The following is a 24,878-nucleotide window of genomic DNA, read 5'->3' on the forward strand; positions in this document are numbered from 1 at the left end:
CGGCGGAAGGCGCGCGGGACGTCCAAAAGCGGAACTGATGCGCGCGATGAGTCGAACGCGTGGCACGTGACCGCGTTTACAGCCATTCGCGGAAGCCTGGGAAGACAATCGGACAACTCTGTTGCCGCGCTGCATGCGCGTACTCCTTGCCCACCTACCACGACCATCCCCAATCAATCGCGCCTTTTGCGCCCACTCGTCTGTTCTGCTGCGGCTGAGCACAGTGTCTTCCCCCGCCAAGCACCGGACGCAAGAGCCCAGGAACGCGCCGGAAGGGAAGAGAACAAGTCATGATTTCGGATCCTCGCGGAACGTACAGAAGGCACAGACATTCATCAATACTAATTTCGATGCAGATCACGGTCTGAATAGGACGCTATCTATCGGGACTGGCATGAATGCAGGCGACGGCCGCATCGCAGACCCAGAAGTCCTGTAAAAGCCGGCGTCAGCACAGTGTCTTCCGAGCGCGTACAGCAGCAAAAGGAACGGACAGCGTACCCGATCGGGATCCTGGTACCCCTTTGGATGGGCGAGCGCGGATCTAAGCCCACGTCGTGTGCCCCACGTGTCGCCTCCGAAAAGCTCATCATGTCTAGGCCTTGCTGGATGCCCACTGCGGTCGAGCGGAGGTGTGCGTGTGCCTCGCTGGGGCCCATACGAGGTGTGTGCCCTCCTACAGGCGACCGCGAGGATCGAATCGAGACTGAACTCGAGATCGCAGATGCTGGCGTCGCGAACGAAGCAGGGGACGAAGACTCTGGAGGAAAAGACGCAGACAGGGCCGGCGACGTGACTGTAGTCAAGACGGAAGGGGACAACGCCGTAGTCAAGCCGAAAGGGTCCGGGAGCGGGGACAAGCTTGCACGGGCGACGGCGGACGGTTCGGCGCGCGTTTGAGGTGGCGCGCGACCGCAGTGCAGGCACGCATACTGGGGATGCTCACACGCACACGCAGGCGCACCGATGGGAGCACGAACAGGGATGTCCCCGACCCCCGTCGTTGCAGGCGTCGGGCTTGCAGCGCGCGATATCTGCACACCGTGGTCAAGGCGCTGCATCTTCGGCGGGGGCGGAGGCGCGGCTTGCACCGCCGCTTCTTGGTTCCTGCGACGGCGGACTGGCGGTTGGGGCTCGGTCTGTACCTGCGCGTCGCTGAGAGACTTGGTCTTGGCTACCGGCTTCGTCTTGCGGCTTCGCTGCGATTGCGCAGGGGGTTGCGTCGTCTTGGGCATAGTCACGCTCACACTCGGGACGGAGAGATGAGAGGCAGGGATACTCACGCTGTTCACGCTGTTCGAGATGGCGCTAAGTCGCGCGGTCGACGTCGCGACAGGGGAACTGTTGACTTGCGTCACGGCAGGCAACGTCGTGCTCGGGCGCATCTTCGGCTCGGTACAATCCCGCGGCGGGCTGACGGAGCACTTCAGAGTTGTTCTACGCTGTTCAGGGCTTGCAGCAGGGCTGGAAATCGGCACTGCGGGTTCGTGCGCATCTTCAGTAGCCTCATCTTGGACAACATATTCGAGGTCGATGTATTCCAATTCAGGTGTGTTCGGTGCTGTACCGTACTCGGACAAGGCGAGGCTCTGCCGCTCTACGCGCACTTCGCTGGGCTCCTTCACCGGGCTACGAGCGAGCTCAGCCAACAGACGTGCGGGAAAGTCCTCGGGAAAGTATCGAGTCCCGAAGGACGATGGCGAGGAAAGGTGACTACGCTGATCACTGGACGCGAGCGACGACGGGGTGCGTAGGCCTGCAGGCGAGCCCGCTTGGGGCGATGCGTAGGAGAGCGATTGCGCGAGCCTTGGGGTGGAGATACCGGGGCTGTTCGTAAACCTATTCTTGGTTTGCGATACCTCCGTCGGAGGCGAGGACGACGTCGACGGACCGCTGAATGCCCCCTGGGCCTCATGTCTCCTGACCGGTAAGCGGGGCGGGGGCGGAGGCGCGCGCGACAACGGCAGCGCAACCGGGCGATGGACAGGGCGACGAGGCGTTGCTGGAGAGAGTGCTTCGAAGCCTTGTGCGGGCTCCGTCGCTGCTCTTGCCAGCGCTTGCTGCGACGCTTTGGGCCGTCTTCTCTCGCCCGAACTCACATTCGGACTTGATGCACTGGGACCCATCCTCGTCGGCTGGTCTTCTCCTCTCAGTTGCGCGAGCGTCGCTCTGATTTGTGCGTCTCGCGCCGCTTTTCCAGCTGCACCTGACGTTGCTTTTGCTCTTGGCACGGGCGCCTGTCCATCTCCATCTTGGCGCGGGCGGTGTATTCTCTCTTCGTTCTGCTCTCTTCTGGGCCGTTCAGGTTGCTGGTCGGCTGGCGGCAGCGGTGGTGACCGCGGTGGCATAACCACCGTCCTAGTGGCACCCCTCATGTGTGCGTTCTCGTAGAACCGAACGGCTTTCGCAAAGTCGTCAAAGCCCTGGTACCGTGACCGAGGCACCCCGATCGTGTGTTCGTGTACATCGCACCTGGAGGCCATTCAAGGCACGTCAACGACCGATCTGTCAACGTCAAGAGTCCATTGCAGTCATCGGCGAGGGTAGGGATAGGCCCGCCATAGCGTGCTGCAGCATCCGCCGACCACCCTCTGAGACGAGACCAAGCCAGAAGAAGACTCACCACTCGGTATACACCCCCGGCCTGGTGCCCACCAGGACGACATACGCGACTTTCCCCATTCAAACACGAACCTCGCGGACGGCGGGCGACTTGGCAGCAAAATGCAGCAGGGGAAGATGGGAGCTGGAGGCAAGCTGGAGACGCGACGCGATATCTGCGCCAGCGTCGTTGGGTCCCTCGCTTCGCTAATTGGCGTGTCTCGGCAGACGCGACGCGATCACGCACTTGCGGCCGCTTCGTTTGTCTTCGGTCTCCGGATGTCTTCCATATAATAACCCCGTGGACATCCTCTGGATTCCAGTTTCTGACAGCCGCGGCGGGATGGTCGATCAGACCCGGGCAGCTTCCATTCTGTGGATGGTAGTGCACATGCGCGTGCATCGGCGACAGTATTGGGGTTCTGCGGAGAGGAGTCATTGGATTATCTGAGTGAGGTATCTTTTACCGCGGTTCTGGACATTAGAAGGTACAGGCATCGTAAGCAACGAAGGAGGCCTCTACGTGACCCGCAGCTTTCTGCGGCGACAGACACACCGTAAAACGGCTTCTATAACGTTTGGGACTACACTACCTCCCACCTCAAGAGGCAGACGTTCTCCTTAGACATCTGCGCTAACAACATCATCGCTAATTGCTCAGCACTCGCTCTTGCTTTAGTTAGATCGGACGCGAGTTGGTGCTGGGCGTATACCACGAGACCATAGTCGACTAGACATATACGAGCGCGACTGCGAAGACACAGCTGATTACTACGAACATAACGGGAGCGATGTGGGTATGTATGTATCCCAAACCAACAGAAAAACATGACATATATGACCCATTCCATCCAGACTGACGCCCCAAAGTACTCTACGCCCTTCTCTCACCCACAATAGCGCCTGCTTCTTGCGGTATATGGCCCGCGGAGTGACCGCAGCAGCAAGGATCGAGACCGGCAGGGACATCTGATAAAGTGTCGCAGTTCGACGCCCGGACACCGCCCAAGCACAGAGAGCTGCGGAGCGACGTGTCATACGGCGATGTATCCACCTCGGCTGGCGCTGTGTCTTGGCCGGACGGCGGAGCATATGTGTGAGACGAGATCGCGGAGCATGTACGGGACTTCTCTCCAGAAGTCGCGATGCCTAGACATATGATGCGTTCAGAAGGCGCTTGCGTGCAAGGAAATGGAAAGATGAGGAAAGTACGCACGGGATGAGGTCTGCGCCAGTTGCACCGTACGTCGAGTAGTTGTAGTATGCTCCGAGGGCGAAGTATGCCACGAAGGCGAGGAAGAATCTGCATAGCCCGTCGTACCGCATTCTACATCGCGCACACGTGCAGACCAAGGTGAGACTCACAATAGGAAGAAGTACCCGAGTCCGGACCCGACCGCCTCCTCTTTCTTCTCTCCGGACCCCGACCCGTCGTCCCCACCGTCGGTTGGCTCTTTCGTGTCTTCGCTGGGGGGTGTTTTGATCAGACAGCCTGCCGGGGCTTCCCAGTCGAGATAGAGGTCCGTGCCATTGTACGAGACGAAGTTGACGTCCGAGACTGAGGACCCGCAGAGGAGGTGTAAGTGGAAGTGCTGTGGGGATGGTTCTGAGCCGACGACGCTTGGATATGACGCCCCCGCAAATGTGAGCTGGAGACCCTTCGGTGCTGGAGGATACAAGCACATGAGCATCTCACTACGTCTACGTTTGTTGCTGGCAAACTCACAGGATATCGGGTCGTAGGAGACGGCACTTGCAGACGAGTTTGCAACTGGGATGACAGAGATGACCCGGTCATCATGTCCGTTCTTCCTGCTCGTCCTCACTAGACACGCTCGTGTGCCCGGCGGACACTGCCAGTCCGAATTGTATCTTAGCGACAGTGCCTGGAGCTAGCCGATGTACGCACCTGGTCCTCTTCTGGTGCACTGCTTTTCGCCAGGTCTTCACAGAGGTTGAAGGTGACAGCGTCGTGTATTGTCGATGGAGGCATGTTGCTCTCGCGTGTGACAGTGTGTTCGCCCTTGAGGCCGGTGAGGTCGTAAGCGTCCTCGCCAATTGTGACATGACAGTCAAATGGTTTCTGGTCGTCCTGAGCGGCCACCAGTGTAGAAAGGAGGGTGAGGAAGAGAACACGCGAGATGGTGTATCTGCAGAGGACGGCCATGTCTGTTGATTGGGTGAGTTGTATGATCCCGAGAGTCTAGTGGATTGAGCAGAGCAATGAGTTGACGGAAGTAGCGAAAGACGGTTTGAAAGGAGTATAGTGAGAGTCAGTCGGCCGGCGGTAGCTCTTGTGAATGTGTGATGGTAGACTGGCAGCGGAGACGGTAGCACTTCGCCCTGGCACTGGCACTGGCACTGGCACTGGCACTGGCACTGGCACTGGCACTGGCACTGGCACTGGCAGTTAGTGCGCGCTCGTCGTCTGCCCGTTGTGGCACAGTCGCGTATGCGGCCCGCCAGGACCCCGGTGTCTTGCTTATGTAATGCACGCGTCGGGCAACAGGACCTCGGAGAGCGCGTGGCAGGACGCGTCAACGAGACGCGTCAGTCCCTCTCCGACTCCGGACTGCGCGGGGCTACCGCTGCACCTGCTGCATACATAACATCTTGCTTTCGATCTCTCATCTCACCTTTCACAAGTCCTTCGAACATCCTTCGCCACAATCCTGGAGAACTTTGCTTACGATGGCCACCCTACAAGACTTGATTCCTTCGATATACTTCGAGAGACAGGAACCGGGGACCATGCTCTGCGCCCAGCACGCGCTCAACTCCCTCCTACGTGAGCTCGTCGAATTCCTCGTTCGCTCATCGCCCGCAATTGACTCATACCTCTCGCAGAGGCACACTATGTGAGATGTCGCTTCATGATAACCACCCATTATCCTTATGCGACTCCATCAGTTCTCTGCGGCAGAGCTTGCAGAGATCGCTCGCGGGCTAGATCAGGACGAGAACCTCACCTTAGATGACAATGCCCGCGCCACAACTAGCATGAACATGGATGATACAGGTACGCGTATCTTTCTCTGGCCGCCTTTCATCATATCCACGATCTCGTTCGTGGCGCGCAGGTTTCTTCTCCGTGCAAGTCATGCAGAAGGCCCTGCAGAATTTCGGGCTCGAGTGCGCATCGTTCTCGAACCACCCTCTTATGTGTGTAGCTCACATCTCTATTGTAGCCTCGTCCCGTGGGAGGCGGAGACCCAGAGACATTACCATACGCACCCAGAGTAAGCTCGATCCAACCATCGGATCTTCACTCTGCTCACTCTGCACCGTCTCTCAGGACCCAGATGGCATTCGTGCTCAACCATGACCTCCACTGGTACACGTTGCGGCGTTTCGGCCACGTCTCTCTCGATCCGAGTCCCGAAGCCGATCCCGGAGGCGGCTTTTGGTTCGATCTCAACTCTACGAACGATGCCCCACAACATATCGGCAATCTGCATCTAGGGATGTTCCTACATCAAGCAAGACAAAATGGTACGTCCACATCATATCCCGCCACTCACTTCTGACACCCATCCTGCTCATCCACAGGCTACACGATCTTCGCTGTCGTACAGAAAGACCCGACGGCCCCGCTCGCGCTCCCCCGGACAGAGGTCGACGAAATGTTCGCATATGTCCAGGATCCAACGGGCCATTATCCGCGCTCCTATGCCACGGGCGCGTCTTCCTCCGCCACTCATGTCGAAGGGTTCGAGGACGAGGACATGGAGCTGCAAGCGGCGCTCCAAGCTTCCCTCGCAGGCGGCGACTATGGCGATTACATCCCTCAGCGCATTGCCGTATCCCATGCGCCGGCGCCACAGCAACCCTCACGGACATCGTCTGGCTTGCCTGTTCAGCGCGACTACGAGGTGATCGAAGTCGACGACGACGAGGAAGACGCGTCTGGCGCACGGATGCGAACACAGGCTCGGGTACAAGAACATGTAGAACCTGAGCCCGAGGACCAGGTCCTCGCCAGCATGGCCCGCCAGCGCGCGGTCATGGAGCAGATGCGGCGTGCACAGGAACTGGCGCTGCAAGAGCAGTACGAAGATGAGATCGCACAGTTTGGCATTGCGTCCCGCGCTCGACAAGCCCATCGCGCTGCCGCTGGTGGCGGAGCCCAGGAGGAGGACGAGGACGAGCTGCTCCGGCGCGCGATCGCGGAGAGCGAGGCGATGGCGCAAGGCCAGGGCTCCGGCTCAGGGCCGGGATCGCGCGAGGACGGTGGCTCTCACACACCGCAAGCCGCGCCGTCGTGGCAGCAACCGAGGGTGTACGATGACGAGGACGCGGAGCTCCAAGCGGCGCTGCGTGCGTCGCTCGAGACCGTCCCCGCTGGGTTCCGCGTGCCGAGTCCGCCACCCGTGCCTGCCCCTCCTGCCCCACGCCCTGCTGTTACAACGCCGCCGCAGGAGCGGACGGCAGCAGGGCTCGCGCCGCCTTCGATTGAGCGGCAGCCGTCGTCCGAGTTCGAGACGGAGTCGGAGGCGGAGAGCGAGGCGGCGCAGGCGGAACAGCCGAGCTTAGAGGAGATCAGGAGGAGGAGGCTGGCAAAGTTCGGGGCTTGATGTCCTTGATTGGTATGATACTCTTCGGCGATCTTGACCACCGCGTTGACATGGAGTTTCCGTGCACATTCGAGTTGAAGGAAGTCGCTCTGTTGTCCGTACGCGTGCGCTACATGACGTCTGCTATTGGTGATTAGAAGCTCCGATTCAGGATTGCTCGGTACAGCACGAGACATTTGGAGTACTGGAGGGCGACATATGTAAGATGACATCTTTGTACTCTACGACTTCGACAGGTCTGCCGAAGTAATGCGGGTGATTTGTCTAATGAGGACAGTTCCGTATCTTCTTATCCGGAGAGCAAGCTACGTGCCGCACCCGAACCGGCATGGAACCACCTATCCCCGCGAAGGGCCTTGTGCACATTGGATGACGCTATACGCCGGATGCAACGACTATAATGCCTAGAGGTGTGCATTGGAACATTGGAACATGTCAATTGAGATACTATCGGAGGGCGACTTACGCATTGTGCTCTACCACTTCTATAAACGATCTGCTGAAATAATGTCGGACATTCGTCTAATATGGTGACAGTCCCATCCTTGGCTCCAGACGACTAACGATATGTCCATGACCTTCTAGCAACGAGACCAGGACACCGCTTGATGTGTCTCAGATCTTGATCGTCTTGTCAGACGACGCAGATAGCAGGAGCTTCCCATCTGGTGAGAAGGTGGCATCCTCCACCCCCTTCAAGTGCTGCTGCAAGACGACGTGCGACGCTCCGGTCTGCACATCCCAAACCCGCACTGTATGGTCGTTGGACGCGGTGGCGAGGCGCGTACTGTCAGGGTTGAATGCGATGGCTTCTAGCTGATCGGTATGTCCGCGAAGAGTCTTGTGCAGCCTGCCTGACGCAACAGAAGTTATCGCAACCTCTGGAGGCGAGCCATACTGGCGATGCGAGCTCCTCAGCACACGGGGCTGACGGGTGTTTTTCGCCCCCAGAGTTGTAGAGTCCCGGCACCGGACACAGATGCAATAGTCGCGCCATATGGAGACCATGCGCAACAGTGAGTGTCCTTGGCCCAAATTCCAGACAGCCCCCTGATAATCCTCGCCAGTGGACGCAAGATGCTGGTTGTCCGGGGAGAAAGCAAGCGAGTTGACACGGCCCCCATGGGCTACCCTTTCATGACATACTCGTCCATTTGCGTCCCAGAGGATGATGGCGTTGACATCTGAGCCAGTCGCGATCCACTCGCTGTCCAAGGAACTGTTACAGACTTGTCATGTCCAGAAGTTATTGCTACATAGGGAGGTGGTCAGCGGTCCTTGCCCATGGATAATACAACATGGCTCAGGCTTACAGGAGTCACAGGAGACGGTGAGTTTACCGTGACGGCCCAATGTAGAAACGACTTTGGCAAGCATCCAGAAACAGAGGCACGGTCTGTCATCAGACCGTGATTGCATCATACAAGACAATCCCTGTCGACAATATTTGATCAGAGCACGCTCCAACTCCAGGCACGCCCTTCGCCCGGTGTCGCTTCGGTACAAGTCGTAATTGTGGTCCCTACGGACGGAAAGGAAGTGTACCACAACCGCCTCCAAATTCGGGGGACGGAATGGTGCCAAGAGCTTCGTAATTCTGTGGATGGTGGTGTGGTCAACGAGCGGTAACCCTAGTGCCAGTGATTGTAGACCGTACCTATCGTATGGCTGCATGAATGCGGACGGAACATCTAAGAGTGATATTAGTACTTGAATGTATGTCCTAGATGGAACACGTGCATTGTTGACATTCCAGATCAGAGTTTGCACAGTAGATCGAGTAGACTCTAGCAGCAATGTAGCCGCATGCTCATCTATGCAGGAACGAATCTGGGAGGGAGAGGTCGTCAGTCCGACTCCTTGAGCATGCAAGACCTACAGTATGGACCAATACTCACATTCATAGCCTCCAATTGATGTTGTTCGGATAGTTTGGCTGTTAACGTGTTCATGATAGGTGTGCTCATTGTCGCTGATCTGAGCATAATATCATGACAAGCTATTCAGGTCATTTTCAGAAAGAAGTTATAAATCGAATAAAATATGAACATCTATGAAAGGAGACATATTCGGGGGATAGAGTGTAGGTATTGTGTTGCCCGGAAAAATGGGTGTGAGGCGCGCGAGGTGTAAGCTATGTTGGGGGTACTAGAAGCGAACAGGAGAATTGTAAGGATTGCCGTCAACGTAGTCGCAAGGACACTGACCCTGTTTTCATGAGTGACCTAACATCATAAGTGAGAAACTATGATAACAGAGCTGACGGGATGTGAACGAAAAACTGTAGAGGGTCTTCGCATCGTCGCAGACTTCCTCACTTACTCAATCAAAGGCCTTTCTAGGTGGCAGAAGAGTCATGATGGTCGGATACAAGCAGCGTATATGCACCAGGCGAATGTGCGCGCAGTCACCGGAACGTCTCGGACACTGACGCGAATGCAAAGCGCAGCCCTGGACGCACAAGCGTCGCCCGCAGCCAAACATTAGATGGACAGTGACATGTTCGTGGACGCGGGCGAACCCACTCCATGGTGTCCTAACTCGGCCGCTACTATTTGTACGACGCCTACTCCGACTCACGCTTGAAGACAATCCAGCCGGAATTACCGAGGCAGGCTCGAGATATCCCGTGGAAAAAAGCGATGGTAGTGTGCTTTTGGGTGCATGTGAAGATACATGGCGTGCAATAGGGTCATAGCAAGGAATACGACAGCATGAAATTGATGATACAAGACCTCTACTTCGCCTAATCCACCACAAAACCCGCGATCAGCTCGCCCCTCCATGTCAACACAGCAATGTACGAGACGCACCAAGATGATACCATCGAAACGCTGCTTGAACCAGCCCATCGTATCCTCCTTCTTGATACGGTGCGAAAAGCCCACCCGCGCCTTCTTCTGCTTCCTCCTCGCCACCCGCGCCCCAGGACGGCCCATGACGACGTAAAAGTCCATGCCGAAGATACCAATCGTCGGGTCGTACCGCGCACCGAGATCGATGTGCTCCTGGATGCCGAACCCGAAGTTGCCGGTCTCGGAGAAGTTCCCGCGCTTGAGCTCGTACTCCTTGACCTTCAGGCCGCGCTCGAGGATCTCCTCCGCCTTCGGCCCGCGGATGGTTACGTGCGCGGCGATCTTCTCGTTACGACGGATGCCGAACTGGCGGACGGTGTATCGCGCCTTGGAGGTGACGGGGGTCTGACCGGTGAGCTGCTCGAGGACTTTCGACGCCCGCGTGAGACGATCGCCAGATTCACCGACGGAGATGTCTATGTTGTGTAGCAGAACAGGGTTGGGAGGACAAGCGGACGTTTAGAGAATTGAAGATAATGTAGGGATTCGAGGGAAGGAGACGCACTAATGACGAGCTTGTCGATGCGAAGCTCCTTCATGGGATTCGTAGGGGTCGTCTTTTGTTCGGCCTACATTTTCCAGCAGAGTTGAGCCAACAGTAAAAGGATCAACAGAGTTAAGGAGACGGACCATCTTGAATGCAGCGTGGGTCTTGTCGCTGTCGTCGGTGTCGTCGGTGAGCTCTATAATTCCTAGTACGAGCTGCAGCCCGGTCGGTGGCTTGGGAACAACTATACAGCTCTTCACGGCAATTCCCGCATTCCCTATGTGGAATGCACAGCGCTCTTATGGCGTCTAAATTGCTTGCTTCCCTGCGCTCCTACTTTCAAATGTTAGTGCGTGCTCGCGGAATGAATCCTATTCTATGTTTTCGTGTCCGCTGGTTACTCCATTTGGTGAGACCTGCGAGAAGGTGCGACTTTGAACACCAACGAGGCTACACTGCTTGAACAGATGGCACAAATAATGATATTGTCATCGAAATAATACGTCCACGTCCACATATCACATCTCCGAACGCACTCAAAACTAGATCCACGAAAACCCTGGAGCGAACGGCACGCACGCCCAGATATTGAGCCCAAAGCATGAAGCCCACAGCCATATAGTCAATGCCCGTGCATCACCACATCTCCCTCGTCCCTCTCCGCCCTCGCCGTCTTCAGCTCTCTCTCCAACCACTTCAACAGCGGCTCTGCGTCTGCGCCCCCCGAACCCTGCGCGCGGAGGACGTCCAGTACACGCTGGCCCACCGCGACTCCGCACTCCTCCGCACGCCCAAACCCACTGAGGCAGTTCTTCCGGTACTCTACCTCGCCCAGCCCAAGGATCGCAGGGACCGAACGCTCCCCAGGCAAGTACGTCCGAAGGAGGAGCGGAAGCGCGATCACAATCGGGATGTCGGCTGTGAGTAGGTCGAGGTCCGCCTCGAGGTCCGCGAGGGGAGTCACCTTCGGGCTCGTGTTCGCACTGCCAGTGCCTGAACTGGAGCGTACGGGCGGGGTATGCACTTGTATGGACTCAAGGAGCGCGATGAACGCGCTGAGGCCATCGAAGGCCTCGTCGACGACCTCACGTGCGAGGCGGGTCTGCTCCTTGCTGAGGGACGGCTTCGGGAGCTGGTTGAGAAGATTATAGAGTGTGCGCGCGTCGGCAGCCACCGTCGGTCCCCGTGAGATGACCGATGGCGGCGATGGAGGGCGAGAAGGCGGCAGCTTAAGCGTGAAGCGACTCGCAGGAGGCGTTGCTGGGGGACTAGCGGGAGTCTGACCACCAAGAGTCTTCTTCGAGTCCTTCGACTTCAGAAGAGCGATTGTACCCATAGAAGGCGAGGATGGCGGAGACGGCAACAGAGTGGGACGGTGAGCGAGGGCCACCATCCCGCGCCAGATGAGCGAGATGACGAGGGAAGCCAGAGCGTTCTCCGCGTACGCCGAAGCCACGATGCGCGACAGCGCACGCGCATGAATGGGTATCGTGGCTTGCAGAGTCATAATCGCAGGATGGGGCACCGGAGACTTGATTCCTCCTGACGACTTCCCCGCAGAACTAGTGGGACCCACCGGAGGCGAAGGGGCAGTCTCCAGGGCGTCGAGGATGGGGAGAAGCTCATGCTTGATGCCCGCAATGAGGGGATCCACGACACGCTTGACGATGGAGACCAGCCCTTCCCGAATGCTCCTGAGACTCTCACCTCTGGTGTCCACTTCAAATCCAAGACCAATCTCATCGAATGACTCCAATAACTCGCCTGCGAAGGTGGCAAGGGAGACCGCATGGAGTTGAGTGGCGTTGAGCTCGGGGTTCTGAGGAGTGGGGGCTGCAGGGCTGCCGAAGGCCGGTGAGGAGATGAGAGACACGAGGTTGCTAGAGAGGTTGGTGGAGAGCACAGAAAGCGGCCGCTGCAGGGTCCGTATGACCGCGCGGTATACGTGGGGGTTCTCCCGGGAGGCGTTGATTTCACTGTGTTTCCATCACGTCAGATGGGGGACGTAGAGCGGTGTGATGGACGCTACGTACGAAACAATGAGGGCGCCAAGAGCGCGCCCGCGTCCGGAGGGTATCGGCCGCCTGCCCGCAAGCAGCTCTCCGGGTGCTGCGGGACCGGTAGGCTGAGCGAGGGCCCTGGAGACAGCCTCGCTCAGCTTTAGGCTGAGGACTTCCATAAAGGAGCCATCCTGAACGACCGTAGACGGTGCCGCTGCCCCGGCGGGCAGTGAGACGGGGGAAGGGGATGGCTTGCGGAATGTGGACAAAGATAGCTTGGACAAGGGACGTGCAGCCCGGTCACCAACCACTGGGACCTCCTGGCGAGGTGCGGGAACAGGAGAAGTGGGGCGGCTGGATGGGCGGAAGAAAGACGTCGGCTTGAGAGCGTACATTGTGTATAGTGGCGAGATCAAAGGTCGCGAGTTGGCGTGTGTGCGGGGTGTGTTATACAGCGGAAGATGAGTGCTGCAGGTCTATGTATCTATCTGTATGCGTGCTGGAGGAGTTGAGGTTTTCTTGTTACGACGGAGCAGGCGACCTGGATCCGATACCAAATATAGACGAATTTAGCCCATAGGGAAGAGCAGAGTTATGCCAGAGGGTTGCGGGTAGAGCAGGTGGTACTAAGGAGGGCGATCTGTGTCGACGAGAGGAAGTCCAAGGTGCCCAGGAATGTTGGTCGTCTGATGTAGGGCGCTATAGGCGACGAGTGTTAGACCGGCTCGCGAAATGAACATGCGGAGAGAACGCACCAGACAGGGGAGAATCTCATATAGATTGAGCAGTTAACCGCAAGAGGGTTGTGTGTTGCGTGAGGCGAGGGGGGCAGCTGGGGAGAAGGATGGGGTCCTTGACGGAGACGCAAAATTGCCCGGAATCTTATAAAGCAGGGGGATTCCCACGGGCGCCCCGCCACTCACGCCCAAGCCCCGCACCGGAGACATCGATGGCCTGCTCCTGCCTCCTGCCCCCTCGGCCCCATATCCATATCCTTTGTCCGCATCGCACAAGGCACCGGTCTCTCGCTGCCACGAAGGGCTATCATTCCCGGGCTGTCGACCTGCTTCCTGAACCTGAGCTCTTCCGCTACATCCGGCGGATCTGCGCGCGCTCCTTCATCCGAGAACCTAGGCAGCACGGGAAACACCCCGAAGCTCTCTATCTACCCCCTCAGGCTTCTTGCGCAATGGAAGCCAGACCAGTCGTTTCCAGAGCCCACCTATTGGACGCCATCCGCGCTATCTCTATGGCAAATTGAACGCACAAGTTCCAGGCCATGAGCAGCTACGTCGCTCTGGAGTGGACAGACGCCAGCTCAGATTGGAACACACAGCGCGGCCATCCCTCGGCCTGTCGCACGATTCGAAATCGTGCGCAAGACAGCCGTCCCACAACATGAGCGTTCCGCTCGCGATCGCTCTGACTGCTTCGATTCGTTGTGGCAACATTCAACGAGGCGTCTTCCTCTTTTGTCTTATTGACCAACAGCACTGAATCTCGTGGCGAATCATAGAATCGCGATATCCAGATGTCGCTCCGCGGCAGGAGATGCGGCACGATCGTAATAAAAGCACAGGAGGGCCGAGGCATGCTCGTCCTTCCTTTGGTGACATTTGCTTGGCGAGATGTATCTTTGATTCCACGTATCCTTCGTTTGACTGACGCATTCGCACGACGTACTAGCATGACCCCAGAAGCTACGACCCATAACGTATTTCATGGATATCTCCCTCCCTTCCTCTCCAATACATTTCAGACTTCGCACACTTCACTTGCATCCTGGACAGTACATATGGGTGAAATATGAAGAAAATTGGTGGAGGTTTGCATTGAGCATCGCGGAATTACACGTCTGACCCCAGAAGCTACGGAAAAGCGCCCATAGATTGTCATGGATGGTCACAATGCCGAAGACTGCCGATTCAAACACCGCTGTTATCAGTCGTTTGATAGCGAAGTTGGCCGGGGCAACATTGTCGAAGCGCTCAGATTGAAAGTCAGCTTTATCTCGGTCAGTGGCTGAATGTCACGCTCGAGAGACCTCTTCCTATCTTTCGAATACTGCAACCCGGAACCCTTCGGAGACTGAACAAGAAAGTTTATTGAGAATGTTCAGAACACTTTGCGAAGTTACAGAAAGATCGGCGCTGCAGATCTTTTTGTGGCAGCTCACCAAGGTCAGTAAACCCTTGAAACCCTACTGAGATTGACTTGTATCGGGAGCAAATCCCTTCCGATTTCCTTCTTTGTTTTTTACAATGATATTTTTGAAGTACGTCTTCTCGCGTGTAACCCGTGCACACTTTTTGACAGGGAAATGCGAGAACTGGAGGCGTGTCAGTAGCTTCTGGGGTCAGGCGCTTAATCCGTAGCTTCTGGGGTCACACTAGTACGTAGACTGCAAGCTGTTCACCGGTCGACTCACAAGGCAGTTCATGACGACGGCGGTGCATGGTACTCATCCTGACTCGGACGTTTATCACAAGTCTCATGAATGTCACGAGACTATCATCTGTCTGTCGACCGTGAATATTGACTCGCCCGAGCTCAGTGCGCGACAAGCCGGAGTGCCCGAAGTTCCGCGCCTCATGCGGAGGAGCGTGTTGCTGTCGCCAAGTCCACTATACGGAACAAACTCAAACTAACTGCGCGCGCCGAGGCTTGCCGTGTCGATCCTGAGGTGTCCTCATGGTCAAGCGTAAAGCCATCAAACAAAGCAGAGGGAGAAAATGCGGCTGTGAAAAGGCTTCATACATATACATTACATATACACCCGGTGGACACACGTCCACGCACGTATCTTTGAGGGCGGTGGGACCGTAAGCTGCCGTGAACGAGAAACCCGTGAAACTATTTCATGAAAGGACGTAAAGAACCCTGAGAGCGAAAGAATGCAAAGAACATACAAAAGAAGGAACCTTCGATCACCCTCGATCGAGGTCGAGCGACTGTTAGCGCTCCGTTGAGACCCTGCAACCCGCGACCCACATTTTCCGTTCTGACCCCCCGTGTCACCTCCACCATCAAGCCTTGTGGTGAACGGGCGAGGTGACACGATGCCACGGCATACCCTATGACCCGGCGTCCATCGCTATGTCCGGGTCCACGAGGTGAGCGTCTGTGCGAACCCGTTCCTGTTCGCCGAGTTCGGGACGATGCCTTGCGAGTTGACGCTGATCTGATACTGGCTCGCCACGGTGGACAGGAGGTAGATAGCGATCGACGAGCTCGAGTCGACGTTGACGATCTGCTGTTGGCAGTTGAACGTGTTCAAGCAGTCCTGGCCGTAGTTCTGCGTGCATACCGCATTCGGGGAGGGAGAAGTAGCCAGCCGGTCAATCACGGTCACCGGCTCGGAACAACGGAGCGCATAGAGCTCACCTGGAAGAAGCTGTACAAGCCGGCGCCTGGAGACAAGACGTCAGGAATTCAGTGTGTGAGACGACGATCGGTGCATCGGAGGACGTACCGTAGACGAGGATGTTTTGAGAGTTGGTAACGGTGAGTGCCCAAGCAGCACCCGGTCCGAAGGCTGGGTCCTTATACGCCGTGTTGGTGATGAATGGTGCAGGCGGGACCGGGTTAGGCTGGAAGTATGGCTGCAAGAGATGACATCATTGGTCACAGACGGTGCACAGGACGTCAATGGAGTCGTTTGGACGCACCGTCTCGGTTTGGATCAGGCCCATGTAGTGGTTCTTGGCGTTGTTGAGGTAGTACTGGTAGATGATGGCGTGTTCGCCTGCCAAACCCTTTAGCAACGTGCGACGTCCCTGTTAAACGTGTCCGCTCACTGGCCGTGCCAATCAACCAGACAGGGCCCTGTGACTCGGACATGATTCCGCGGCCAGTCCAAAGGTTCAGCTGCGGACCGGAGTCAAGATCATGGTCGGCCGTCCACACCCACAGACCCTACATGGCACAAAGTTAACATACAAAAACCATGGCCAAGTTGCCGGAAGCTGACCTCGAGATATGCGCTCGACTGGGCAGTGAGGTGGAGACCCAAGAACGCTGCGAAGCAGTTGTTGTTCCCGGTGCTCGTCGACGTCGGGCACTGACTAGCCTGGAGGTTCGTCCCATCCTCTGCGCATCATCACTGTTAGTGGACATGTCAGATGGGGCGTCAATCCAGATACGTACTTCCACCAAGGATGATGTGCGTGTCCCAGGTACCAGCAGCGCCCTGCTGACCTGCGGGATCGTGAACGTTCCACTCGACAACGACGGCCCCAGCAGCTGCGAAGGGCCCACGGGTGAGTGGAGGTTCTAGTTCTGACAGCCGATGCACCGACCGGGACCGCGAGTCGAGAAGATCATATCGGTGATCTCGAGAACACCAGTAGAGCCGGCGGTGCCGGCCTGGATGACAGGACGAGCTAAGACTGATGTCAATACCTTCAAGATGAACGAGATCGAAGCGACTTCAACTCACGATTGTTGTAGTCCGTGAACGCACTACCGCTCCCCAGGATGGTGGACCAGGCCTCCCCCACGATTTGAGTACCCGCCGGGATGGTGATGGTGTTCGTGACGACATAGACACCCGCATCGAAGAAGATGATCTTGCACCCTGAGAACTACAGAGGCCCAGCCACGATGAATCAAACACGAAGATTACGATCTTGGAACACACAAACCTGATTCAAGACATTCTGGATCGCAGCAGTATCATCCGTCTGACCATCACCCTTCGCGCCCTGCGATTTCACGCTGATGAACTGGTCAGGCGCATAGTTCGCGTACTGAGGGTGCGTCTTCCCGAAGATCCTGCCCGCCGAGTCCAACAAGCTGCCATCCTTGCTGATTGCGTTGATGCCAGACTGAATAAACTGGCCACCAGAGTTCGTGCCCGTGTAGACGTTACCCTGCGCCCACGAATTTATTGTGGTCGTGCCCCCGGAGAGGAGGGTGGCCCCGTTAGCGACGCCGACGGCGGTCGGAACGTTGTTGAGCTTGATGTTGTTGAGCACGAGTGCGCCGTGCAGGCTGCCATCGCTGGGCTGGGTGAACTGGACGAAGGTGGGCGTGTTGGTAGCGACGACGTCGATGATCGCCTCACCGCCTACGCCCTGGTTGTCTTGCGTCGTACCGCCAGTCGTCAGCTGGAAGCCGATCTGGCAGTTGTTGATGGTGACGCCTAAGAATAACGTTGAGGGCGTCGTCATATCCACAAAGTGATCGGAACAATGTACCTTGGAAGGTCCATCCCCAGTTCCACAATCCGAACACCTACTTCGCATGAGACTGGGGCCAGTCTTAGTCGTGGGTAGTGATACTTACACCTATAATGCGACTATATTAGCAATGTTCGCTCAAGTAAAAGCAGGCCAGCATACCAATCTGGGCGTTGTTGATAGTGATATTGCGCACAGTGAATCTATGTCACTGGTCAACATCTGAGAGACAAGCAAAACGAAGTGCTTACTGTTGGTTCCCGACCCACATGCCGAATTTGCCGCCATTGAATACGAGATCTGTGGAAGGAACAAAAGAATTCATGCTCCAGGCTTGGCACCGTGGTGTTTAGACTTACCACCCATGTAACCGCCACTAATATCATCGTGTTAGCACATCACGCGTCATTGCGAGTGAAAGAGCTATGCTCTACCTTCCGTTCTCCATCCAGATACCTGTGGGGAGTTCATCAGTGATATGTCTCGGCTGACCAGCGAAAAATCGATCTCCGGACCGAGACGGACCTTGGTGAGCATTGCCTGCGGCAGTAGACATCTGGAAGACGATGTTAATCAGGGACGTGGCCTGCGACACTTGCCAGTGAATGCCCGTGCCGGACGTGGAAGCCGGTATGCGCGACGTGTCGAGGATGAAGTTCCGGATGGAGTGGTAGCTGCATCTCCATGAGATATCAACCGCGGGAATATTCTCCTAAAGGACTCACAAGTTGTTCTGGTTGACATACCAGCCAGGGTCTGCATCTGCAAAGCCAGTTTAATGGCTGCAACAGACAAAGGAGCGGGACTGCATACCGATGATGGCAATGCCCTGGAAGTTGGCCGAGGCGATGATAGTGGGCACATGCTTAGCATCTCCAATAAGCTGAGTGTAGTAATAGGAGATGACAGGCGATGAGACGAGATAGGTTCTACAAAAGACACTTAATAGAGCTACGGATCCAGCACTGGATGACCACTTTACCCTGCTGGAAAGTAGACAACCGCCGGCGATACGCTGGATGACAGTGGTGAGAAAGAATCTCCCCGAAGAACCAGACGGAAGGCATACGAAGACTGGCCACAGCCGTTTCCGCAACGATTCCCGGACGAGATGGCAGCACTATGAACGAATTGAATGGGAGGTACGTAACCAGGAATGACGAGAGATCCCGTACTTGATCGCCGCGGTGTCATCGGTGACACCGTCACCTTTAGCTCCGAAGTTCTAAAAAGGTATTTAACCCCCGCTGGTGAGGAGCCTGTGAGAGAAGAATGAGATACCTTGACGTTGCGGAAGACCTGGTAGCCACTGGGATTCGGGTTGAAGGGCGCAGAGCCTTGGTGCTGGATTTGTTCCAACCAGAACGGCGCACTAGCGGCAGCAGTACCGCTAGTCACTGGCGCAGAGCACGATGTGCCCAATGCAGACACTAGAGTGCTCAGCCCGAGAAGCGTAAGCAGGGGAAAGAAGGAGGTATATAGGGATGGTAGGCGCATCTCGAAGGAGAACCGTGTGGAACGGTGGCGCTGGGAGGACTCGGGCGAGTGGCTGCAGCCTCGTAGGCATCGTGAGCTCTTTATACATCCTCTGTGGGAGATGTCAGAAACCTCAGCACCATACGGAGACGTGCCAGAGATAGGAAACGAGTACCTTTCTTCATGTGCCCCCACCCGGAGAAACCGAGCTAGCATGACATATCCTAAACTCGACCTGAGTGGATGGTAGTCATCTGTTAACGGTCCTGGGTAGGTCCAGGCGCTTTAGGAAGCGAGCAGGGGCAACTTAACCAACGGGCCACCAGGTTCTCGACCGCATGACGGCTTGTGCACAAGATGTGCGTCCCCGCCTGATTTCGCATGTGTAAGGTCGCGCGCTGCTTGCGCGCTCCGCCTTGCACGTGGGCATGTGACAGAGTGGTGTATATGATGTGGCAGACTTCTTAAGCATTAGTTTCCGTCGAGCAGAAGACCAGGCCTGCGTGGAAGGAGCCTCTAAGAGGAACGAGAGCCGCCGAATGGAACCAGTAAGCGTGAAGATTTGTAGAGCTTGGTCAAAAGTACTCGCCAGGCGGCATCAACACATGACCAGGTGCTCTCGGTACCTTGTCCTCGAAATGCGAAGGTCTTGGCTTCGAGCCGCCAGCACACATTGCTCACCAGACTTCGCGAACACTTCGCGGGTGCACAAAGCCCCGAAAGGCGGGGACGTGGCAGAAAAACTGACGAGAGCCCATAGTGAGTTGGGGGATCAGCCGCGGACGAAGGCGTACACGCACATTTAAAGCTCAGCACCACCTGTATCGATCCTTTAGGGTTATTCTCGCGAAGGGAAACCTTGCTGTGTCGTCGGGGAATTCTATCCAAATGGGTAGCTCCGCCTATTCGTGTCGTCGACGTCCACCTTCGGATATGAGCAGTGATCGGTATCAGCCCACTTGGTTTAATGGTTGCCTCAAGGTCGCCAACCCCGCTGTACTGGTAGTATCTGAAGTCAGGTACCCCACACAGATCGAGCTTGAGCTAATCAAAATTTCATCGAGGCAGCATGTATAATTGGAACATACGCTGATCGAAACGCTTAAATCTCGGTACGGCAGGCAGAGGCCGCCGGACCCGGACGTGCGCAATCCGCTCATGTCTGGATGGGCGATGTAGTCAGAACACAATTCACGGGAGCTGTTGCCGTGAACACTCACCGGACTGGTTTCCCACTAACGTACAAGTGAATGAGTCTCGTGGGGTCACCGTGAGAGGTACAAAAATATGGTTATGACGGCGACACGATAGCTCCAGACAATGCAGCGGGGGATCGGCATATCCATACTTGCCAAGTTCCTCACTTGGCCGCTCAAGTAGATTAGTCTACCTTCTTGAGGTGGCCTTGGACGGTAGCCTACCGAGCATCGTCACCGGTAGTGATCCCGCGTAGGCCAAACCGGCAGAGAACAACTGACTCTCCATTGGTAATCCCGGATGGAAGATGCACGCTGGCGTTCCATGTGACCGGTCATCAGGCTCTCCGCGGCAGGCACGGGCAGAGTCGCTTGACGTACCATATCCCCAGTCCGTGCCGAGCAAACACAAGAGACATACGAGCAGCGTCCCGAAAGCGCGTGGTTTCTGTGCTCTACTGATTACCCTCTGTCGACGATGGGCGCAAAGATGCCGGAGCCGTAGCTCTGCCGATGCTACATATGAGAGTATTTGTTCATGAACGAGGGGCATATGATACCAATGTCATAGGCTGCTGCATATCGATGCTCAAGCCATCAGGAATCTCCGTCACTTGAGTAGCCCGCAGATCAGCGCGTGCGCGCACGTACTTGCTCCTCGACAATAACAATAGACAGACGGCCAGATAGAAGCCGCTATATAGCGCCGGTCCTAAGTACGCGTGTGGATGTCCAAAGAGCTTATCGCAGCAGAAGAAATGCAGGTAGTGAGCAAGGCAATGTGAAGACAGCACAACAGAGACGTCGAGAAATTAAGACATGTGGCCGCGGTCGCACTAAGTGTCATGATTCGGAACAGGCAACGTAGACGCGCGTCAAACCATGCCCGGCTAACACTATCTTGCCGATCTTGAGATAGCCAAAACTCCGGCGCTCCGAGAATATCCGAGTCACGTCTGCAGGTACAGAGATGAATGGAAACTTCGACAGTATGGATGCGCACATATGTGTAGATATCACTTTGGATACACGATATACACCTGCTCAATAGCTACAGTCTCCTATCAACCTAGGAGTCAAAGCTGCGACTTCAGGAATTCCTCCGAGAACGGATAGTCGATATAACCCTTGGGCGACAAGCGCGTATAGAACGTCTCAAAATCAGGCGGGTTAAGAGGTAAATTCTCACGCAAGCGGAACGGCAAATCAGGCTGTATGGGAGTTTTAATCAGAAGACAGCACGGAAGCAAACATAGTGTAGGGACATACGTTCGCGAGGAACTTTGTGCCATAGCCAATGAGTTGCCCTGTCTCTTCAGCGGCCTTGATGCCAGACTCGCGATCGTACCCGCCCGTGGTGATCACGGCACCCGGTGCCCAGATTTTGTGGATAAAGTCTACTTGCTATACGTCACCAAACTGATGAGCGATGGCTACACTCGTCGAACAAGAAGGAAAACGCACCGACTCATCCTTGGGTCCAATGCTGCCTGGAATCTTCGGAGAAGCAACATGAACGAAGGCCAACTGCGGATGGCGCTGCTTGAGCTGCTCGACGAAGTACGTGAACTGCGGGATGGGGTCGTCGATATGCATGTCCTGGTACGTCGACCAAGGGCTCAGTCGAATAGCGGACTTGGTCGCCCCGACGGCCTTGACAACGGCGTCGATGACTTCGAGGCCGAATCTAGCGCGGTTCTCGAGGGAGCCTCCGTACTCGTCAGTACGCTTGTTGGAGACGTCCTGGAGGAATTGATCGACGAGGTAGCCGTTCGCGCCGTGCACTTCGACCCCATCAAAGCCTGCGCCCTCGACCGCATTCTTGGCGGCGACCGCGTGCTGCTGCACGAACTTCTTGATCTCTGTACGCAACGGAGGCGTGAGCTTCTGTACTGTATAGTCCTGGTATCTGAGCATTGCGTACCTTCCTTGGTCAGCTCCCGGGGAACCGCTTCGGGCTGAGTACTGAGCGCGATCGGAGATGGCGCGGCGAATGGCACATCGGGGAACTCTTCGTGGAGAACGGCCGGCCGAGCCGTGCGGCCCACAGCCCACAACTGAAGGTAGATGTACGAACCCTTCGCGTGGACAGCATCGACGATCTAGCGAAGTAAATCAGCAACAGCCGCTACTTGTAATAACCGACAGGAGATTGAGAATGGTATACCTTCTTCCATGCAGCAACCTGTGCGTTGCTCCAGATCCCGGGTGCGTTGGGCAAACCGGAGGCCTCAGGAGATATGAAGGTGGCCTCGGTGATGAGAAGAGTGCCAGGGACGGAGGCGCGTTGTGAGTAGTACTCTACGCCGAGGTCTGTCGGGATGTGTGCGTCGTCGTTGCGAAAGCGAGTGAGCGGTGCGAGGACGACACGGTGCGCGAGCTTCAGATCGCCGACCTGAATAGGAGAGAAGAGCGCGGGGGTGGAGCTGCTAGTAGACGACATCTCTCTAGTACTAGACAGTTGCTTGTGTCAGGAATAGGGGTCAGTTATCGAGAGGAGACAATGGGGGACTGGACGACAGGCGTACCGAATATTTATACAAGCTATGGCGTTGCAAGAGCCTAAGAGACATACACGCATGAAAACGTGATACGTCCTTGCTGACTGAGAGAGGTCTTGAACACCGTAGCGAGCTTATGCGAAACATTTAGAAATCAAGACACTGGACTATCAGCAGAAAGTAAATCGATCTGCCTTCCGAGACGGTGGAGGCAAGATGTGGACGATGTCGTGGATCAGGTCGTAATGCAAGCCGAAATGCGTAAGACGTGAGAGCGAACCAGCACTATCGCAGCATGCACAGATCACGCGGGGGCAGAGACTATCAGCAGCTGCGTCCTCCGTCGGCTGCCGACATTCAGTGCTACTGCTGAGAATGGTAACGAGTCGCTAGTGTTGCCATATTTGTGATCAGGGCAGTTACCCGCAGTTCGTATCCAGCCCTCGGTGGATTCGGAGGCTGCCGTTGTCTACATGCACCACGACATTTCCCTACAGTTGTTGTTGCTCAGTTTAGAGTCATCCCGACATCATGTAAGTCAACATCCTTCTCATAGCTGAAGATAGTGAGTCGTGCTTACATATCAACGCGGAGAAGGAGAGGGGCCTTGCACAGCCGCGACGAGATCGCTGATCCTGTTTGCCGCTCTATAAGGAGTCATTGACCTTGCCGGCACTGCCGGCCCGAGGTGTCTGCTGTTCGTGCCGATTTCTGTTCACATCCCTTGAGGATTTGTGCACCCAGACCTACTTAGTCCCAATTTGCTGAAGGAGGCCGAGCGTGCCGCCTGCAGAACTTGAGACATCGCTGATGCAGATGATGAGGTAGGTGACAAACCACAGTGACCATCTGGAATAGACCGTTTCCTTCTCCCGGCAAGTCACTTTGCTGCCAAGACCTTCGCTGAAGGTCCGTGTCCTATCGACGGGAGCCGATCACGTATGTCACAGCGCAGCTGGTCTGTCATGATGTGTGCTTCGTGAACTGTAGGACGCACCGGGCGCCGCGCGTGTTCTATGTCATACATATATGGTGCATGTGAGATGAGCGGGAGGCCGTCTGAGTCTGTTCCTGGCTTCCTATCGATTTGAGGGATTGATAATCAGGAAACGAGTCTACCTAGCTGTGGCTCTGGCCATGTCGCGATCTAGGTAAGTACAGTCTGAGGCATCCCTGCAACCTGAGGGATCGAAGGAAATCCCCGCGATGGTGAATGGCGGTAACGGACATGCCGGGCACCACTGCGCAAGTCGTACATCTGATTTTGACCTTCATGCATTGGCCAACATCACTCAGAGATATACACACGTACCCTACTGCAAGGCGCAGAGAATCACGTCCTCACCCTCTCAGTATGGACCGAAGACAGGTGCTTTCCGCTATATGGCAGGACCAAACCTCTCATTTGACTTGCTGTCTAGGTACCTAAGGGAGATTTGTAAAACTTTACTGTTCAGTTGTTCATCCGACAGAGACGGCAGCAACGTCACGGCACGGTATGTAACTGCGTACGCCCCCACCAACTTACTTCCGAAGTTGAGAACAGATTTGAGTTTTGGAGAGAAAGAGCGATTGGACTCGAACCTGGTTTCAGTAAGGTGACATGAGGCGCCGGGACTGGCACGGAAGATGCGATGCATGAGCTGGCGGAACCTGGATTCCGGCTTGGGGTACGTCCGATCATTAGGATAATGCGAGTGTTGAATATCCATGAGCGCTCTAGGCTTTGCCGTCTGTCGTGCCCGCAAAGGCTATCAAGTAGTCGAACAATTTGAAAAGCTTGATATCCGGTCTCCGAACTGGCCTGAGTACTACTACTACTTACCAATAGTGCGCGGAACCCAAGTGCGTGACGGTGAGTCGCCCAGGCGTCTAAATTATGCAAAATGAACCCTCTCCCTCACACTGTTCTCGTGCTGATTCTTCTGACCTATGTAATGGACTCTAATGCTAACTAGGACATTACTTGTGGATCTAAAACGTGGTCTATATGCGTTCCGGCTCGACT

At 55.9% G+C, this 24,878-nt stretch overlaps 10 protein-coding genes across 10 annotated transcripts; 1 reads left to right on the forward strand and 9 right to left on the reverse strand.

The window, feature by feature from the left end:
* Positions 1 to 352: 352 nt before the first annotated feature.
* Positions 353 to 3,106, reverse strand: DICSQDRAFT_133159 (uncharacterized protein). The gene is made up of 3 exons (XM_007362127.1): positions 2,624 to 3,106; positions 1,284 to 2,472; positions 353 to 1,226 (listed from the first exon to the last, which is right to left on the reverse strand). The coding sequence occupies exons 2-3, from the start codon at positions 2,124 to 2,126 to the stop codon at positions 381 to 383; spliced, it is 1,689 nt and encodes a 562-aa protein (XP_007362189.1). The 5' UTR covers positions 2,127 to 2,472; positions 2,624 to 3,106; the 3' UTR covers positions 353 to 380.
* DICSQDRAFT_152712 (uncharacterized protein) lies at positions 3,103 to 4,989 on the reverse strand. Its single transcript, XM_007362128.1, has 5 exons — positions 4,511 to 4,989; positions 4,328 to 4,454; positions 3,967 to 4,267; positions 3,818 to 3,904; positions 3,103 to 3,750 (listed from the first exon to the last, which is right to left on the reverse strand). Exons 1-5 carry the CDS (start codon positions 4,766 to 4,768, stop codon positions 3,636 to 3,638), a joined length of 888 nt encoding a protein of 295 aa, XP_007362190.1. The 5' UTR covers positions 4,769 to 4,989; the 3' UTR covers positions 3,103 to 3,635.
* A 303-nt stretch (positions 4,990 to 5,292) lies between these two features.
* On the forward strand, positions 5,293 to 7,175 carry DICSQDRAFT_51756 (Josephin-domain-containing protein; the record flags this gene model as incomplete). The annotated part of the gene is made up of 6 exons (XM_007362129.1): positions 5,293 to 5,397; positions 5,512 to 5,620; positions 5,682 to 5,733; positions 5,790 to 5,840; positions 5,897 to 6,093; positions 6,151 to 7,175. The coding sequence occupies 6 exons, from the start codon at positions 5,293 to 5,295 to the stop codon at positions 7,173 to 7,175; spliced, it is 1,539 nt and encodes a 512-aa protein (XP_007362191.1).
* Positions 7,176 to 7,790: 615 nt separating this feature from the next.
* Positions 7,791 to 8,393, reverse strand: DICSQDRAFT_51253 (WD40 repeat-like protein; the record flags this gene model as incomplete). The annotated part of the gene is made up of 2 exons (XM_007362130.1): positions 7,791 to 8,054; positions 8,220 to 8,393. Coding segments are annotated over 2 exons (438 nt in total), but the record flags the coding sequence as incomplete, so codon positions are not given.
* A 1,278-nt stretch (positions 8,394 to 9,671) lies between these two features.
* Positions 9,672 to 10,722, reverse strand: DICSQDRAFT_99484 (60S ribosomal protein L11). Its single transcript, XM_007362131.1, has 4 exons — positions 10,661 to 10,722; positions 10,536 to 10,599; positions 9,989 to 10,446; positions 9,672 to 9,921 (listed from the first exon to the last, which is right to left on the reverse strand). Exons 1-4 carry the CDS (start codon positions 10,661 to 10,663, stop codon positions 9,913 to 9,915), a joined length of 534 nt encoding a protein of 177 aa, XP_007362193.1. The 5' UTR covers positions 10,664 to 10,722; the 3' UTR covers positions 9,672 to 9,912.
* Positions 10,723 to 10,980: 258 nt separating this feature from the next.
* DICSQDRAFT_99486 (uncharacterized protein) lies at positions 10,981 to 13,344 on the reverse strand. The gene is made up of 3 exons (XM_007362132.1): positions 13,273 to 13,344; positions 12,551 to 13,216; positions 10,981 to 12,493 (listed from the first exon to the last, which is right to left on the reverse strand). The coding sequence occupies exons 2-3, from the start codon at positions 12,910 to 12,912 to the stop codon at positions 11,140 to 11,142; spliced, it is 1,716 nt and encodes a 571-aa protein (XP_007362194.1). The 5' UTR covers positions 12,913 to 13,216; positions 13,273 to 13,344; the 3' UTR covers positions 10,981 to 11,139.
* Positions 13,345 to 13,708: 364 nt separating this feature from the next.
* On the reverse strand, positions 13,709 to 14,221 carry DICSQDRAFT_152716 (uncharacterized protein). The gene has a single exon (XM_007362133.1). The coding sequence runs from the start codon at positions 14,204 to 14,206 to the stop codon at positions 13,805 to 13,807; it is 402 nt and encodes a 133-aa protein (XP_007362195.1). The 5' UTR covers positions 14,207 to 14,221; the 3' UTR covers positions 13,709 to 13,804.
* A 1,031-nt stretch (positions 14,222 to 15,252) lies between these two features.
* On the reverse strand, positions 15,253 to 19,892 carry DICSQDRAFT_133166 (beta-1,3-glucanase). Its single transcript, XM_007362134.1, has 24 exons — positions 19,763 to 19,892; positions 19,349 to 19,689; positions 18,979 to 19,285; positions 18,873 to 18,922; positions 18,767 to 18,817; positions 18,680 to 18,712; positions 18,511 to 18,626; positions 18,423 to 18,459; positions 18,223 to 18,371; positions 18,132 to 18,153; positions 18,057 to 18,073; positions 17,949 to 17,997; positions 17,858 to 17,900; positions 17,716 to 17,752; positions 17,161 to 17,660; positions 16,956 to 17,100; positions 16,816 to 16,899; positions 16,664 to 16,759; positions 16,488 to 16,606; positions 16,315 to 16,432; positions 16,186 to 16,262; positions 15,990 to 16,119; positions 15,902 to 15,927; positions 15,253 to 15,812 (listed from the first exon to the last, which is right to left on the reverse strand). Exons 3-24 carry the CDS (start codon positions 19,192 to 19,194, stop codon positions 15,612 to 15,614), a joined length of 2,316 nt encoding a protein of 771 aa, XP_007362196.1. The 5' UTR covers positions 19,195 to 19,285; positions 19,349 to 19,689; positions 19,763 to 19,892; the 3' UTR covers positions 15,253 to 15,611.
* A 257-nt stretch (positions 19,893 to 20,149) lies between these two features.
* Positions 20,150 to 20,788, reverse strand: DICSQDRAFT_144184 (uncharacterized protein; the record flags this gene model as incomplete). Its single annotated transcript, XM_007362135.1, has 5 exons — positions 20,150 to 20,182; positions 20,262 to 20,335; positions 20,394 to 20,536; positions 20,595 to 20,684; positions 20,751 to 20,788. The coding sequence occupies 5 exons, from the start codon at positions 20,786 to 20,788 to the stop codon at positions 20,150 to 20,152; spliced, it is 378 nt and encodes a 125-aa protein (XP_007362197.1).
* Positions 20,789 to 21,367: 579 nt separating this feature from the next.
* Positions 21,368 to 23,387, reverse strand: DICSQDRAFT_133169 (NADH:flavin oxidoreductase/NADH oxidase). The gene is made up of 6 exons (XM_007362136.1): positions 22,898 to 23,387; positions 22,537 to 22,833; positions 22,294 to 22,471; positions 21,834 to 22,231; positions 21,639 to 21,773; positions 21,368 to 21,580 (listed from the first exon to the last, which is right to left on the reverse strand). The coding sequence occupies exons 2-6, from the start codon at positions 22,810 to 22,812 to the stop codon at positions 21,446 to 21,448; spliced, it is 1,122 nt and encodes a 373-aa protein (XP_007362198.1). The 5' UTR covers positions 22,813 to 22,833; positions 22,898 to 23,387; the 3' UTR covers positions 21,368 to 21,445.
* Positions 23,388 to 24,878: the final 1,491 nt, after the last annotated feature.

Source organism: Dichomitus squalens (genome assembly GCF_000275845.1).
Source record: "Dichomitus squalens LYAD-421 SS1 unplaced genomic scaffold DICSQscaffold_3, whole genome shotgun sequence".
Lineage (NCBI taxonomy): Eukaryota > Fungi > Basidiomycota > Agaricomycetes > Polyporales > Polyporaceae > Dichomitus > Dichomitus squalens.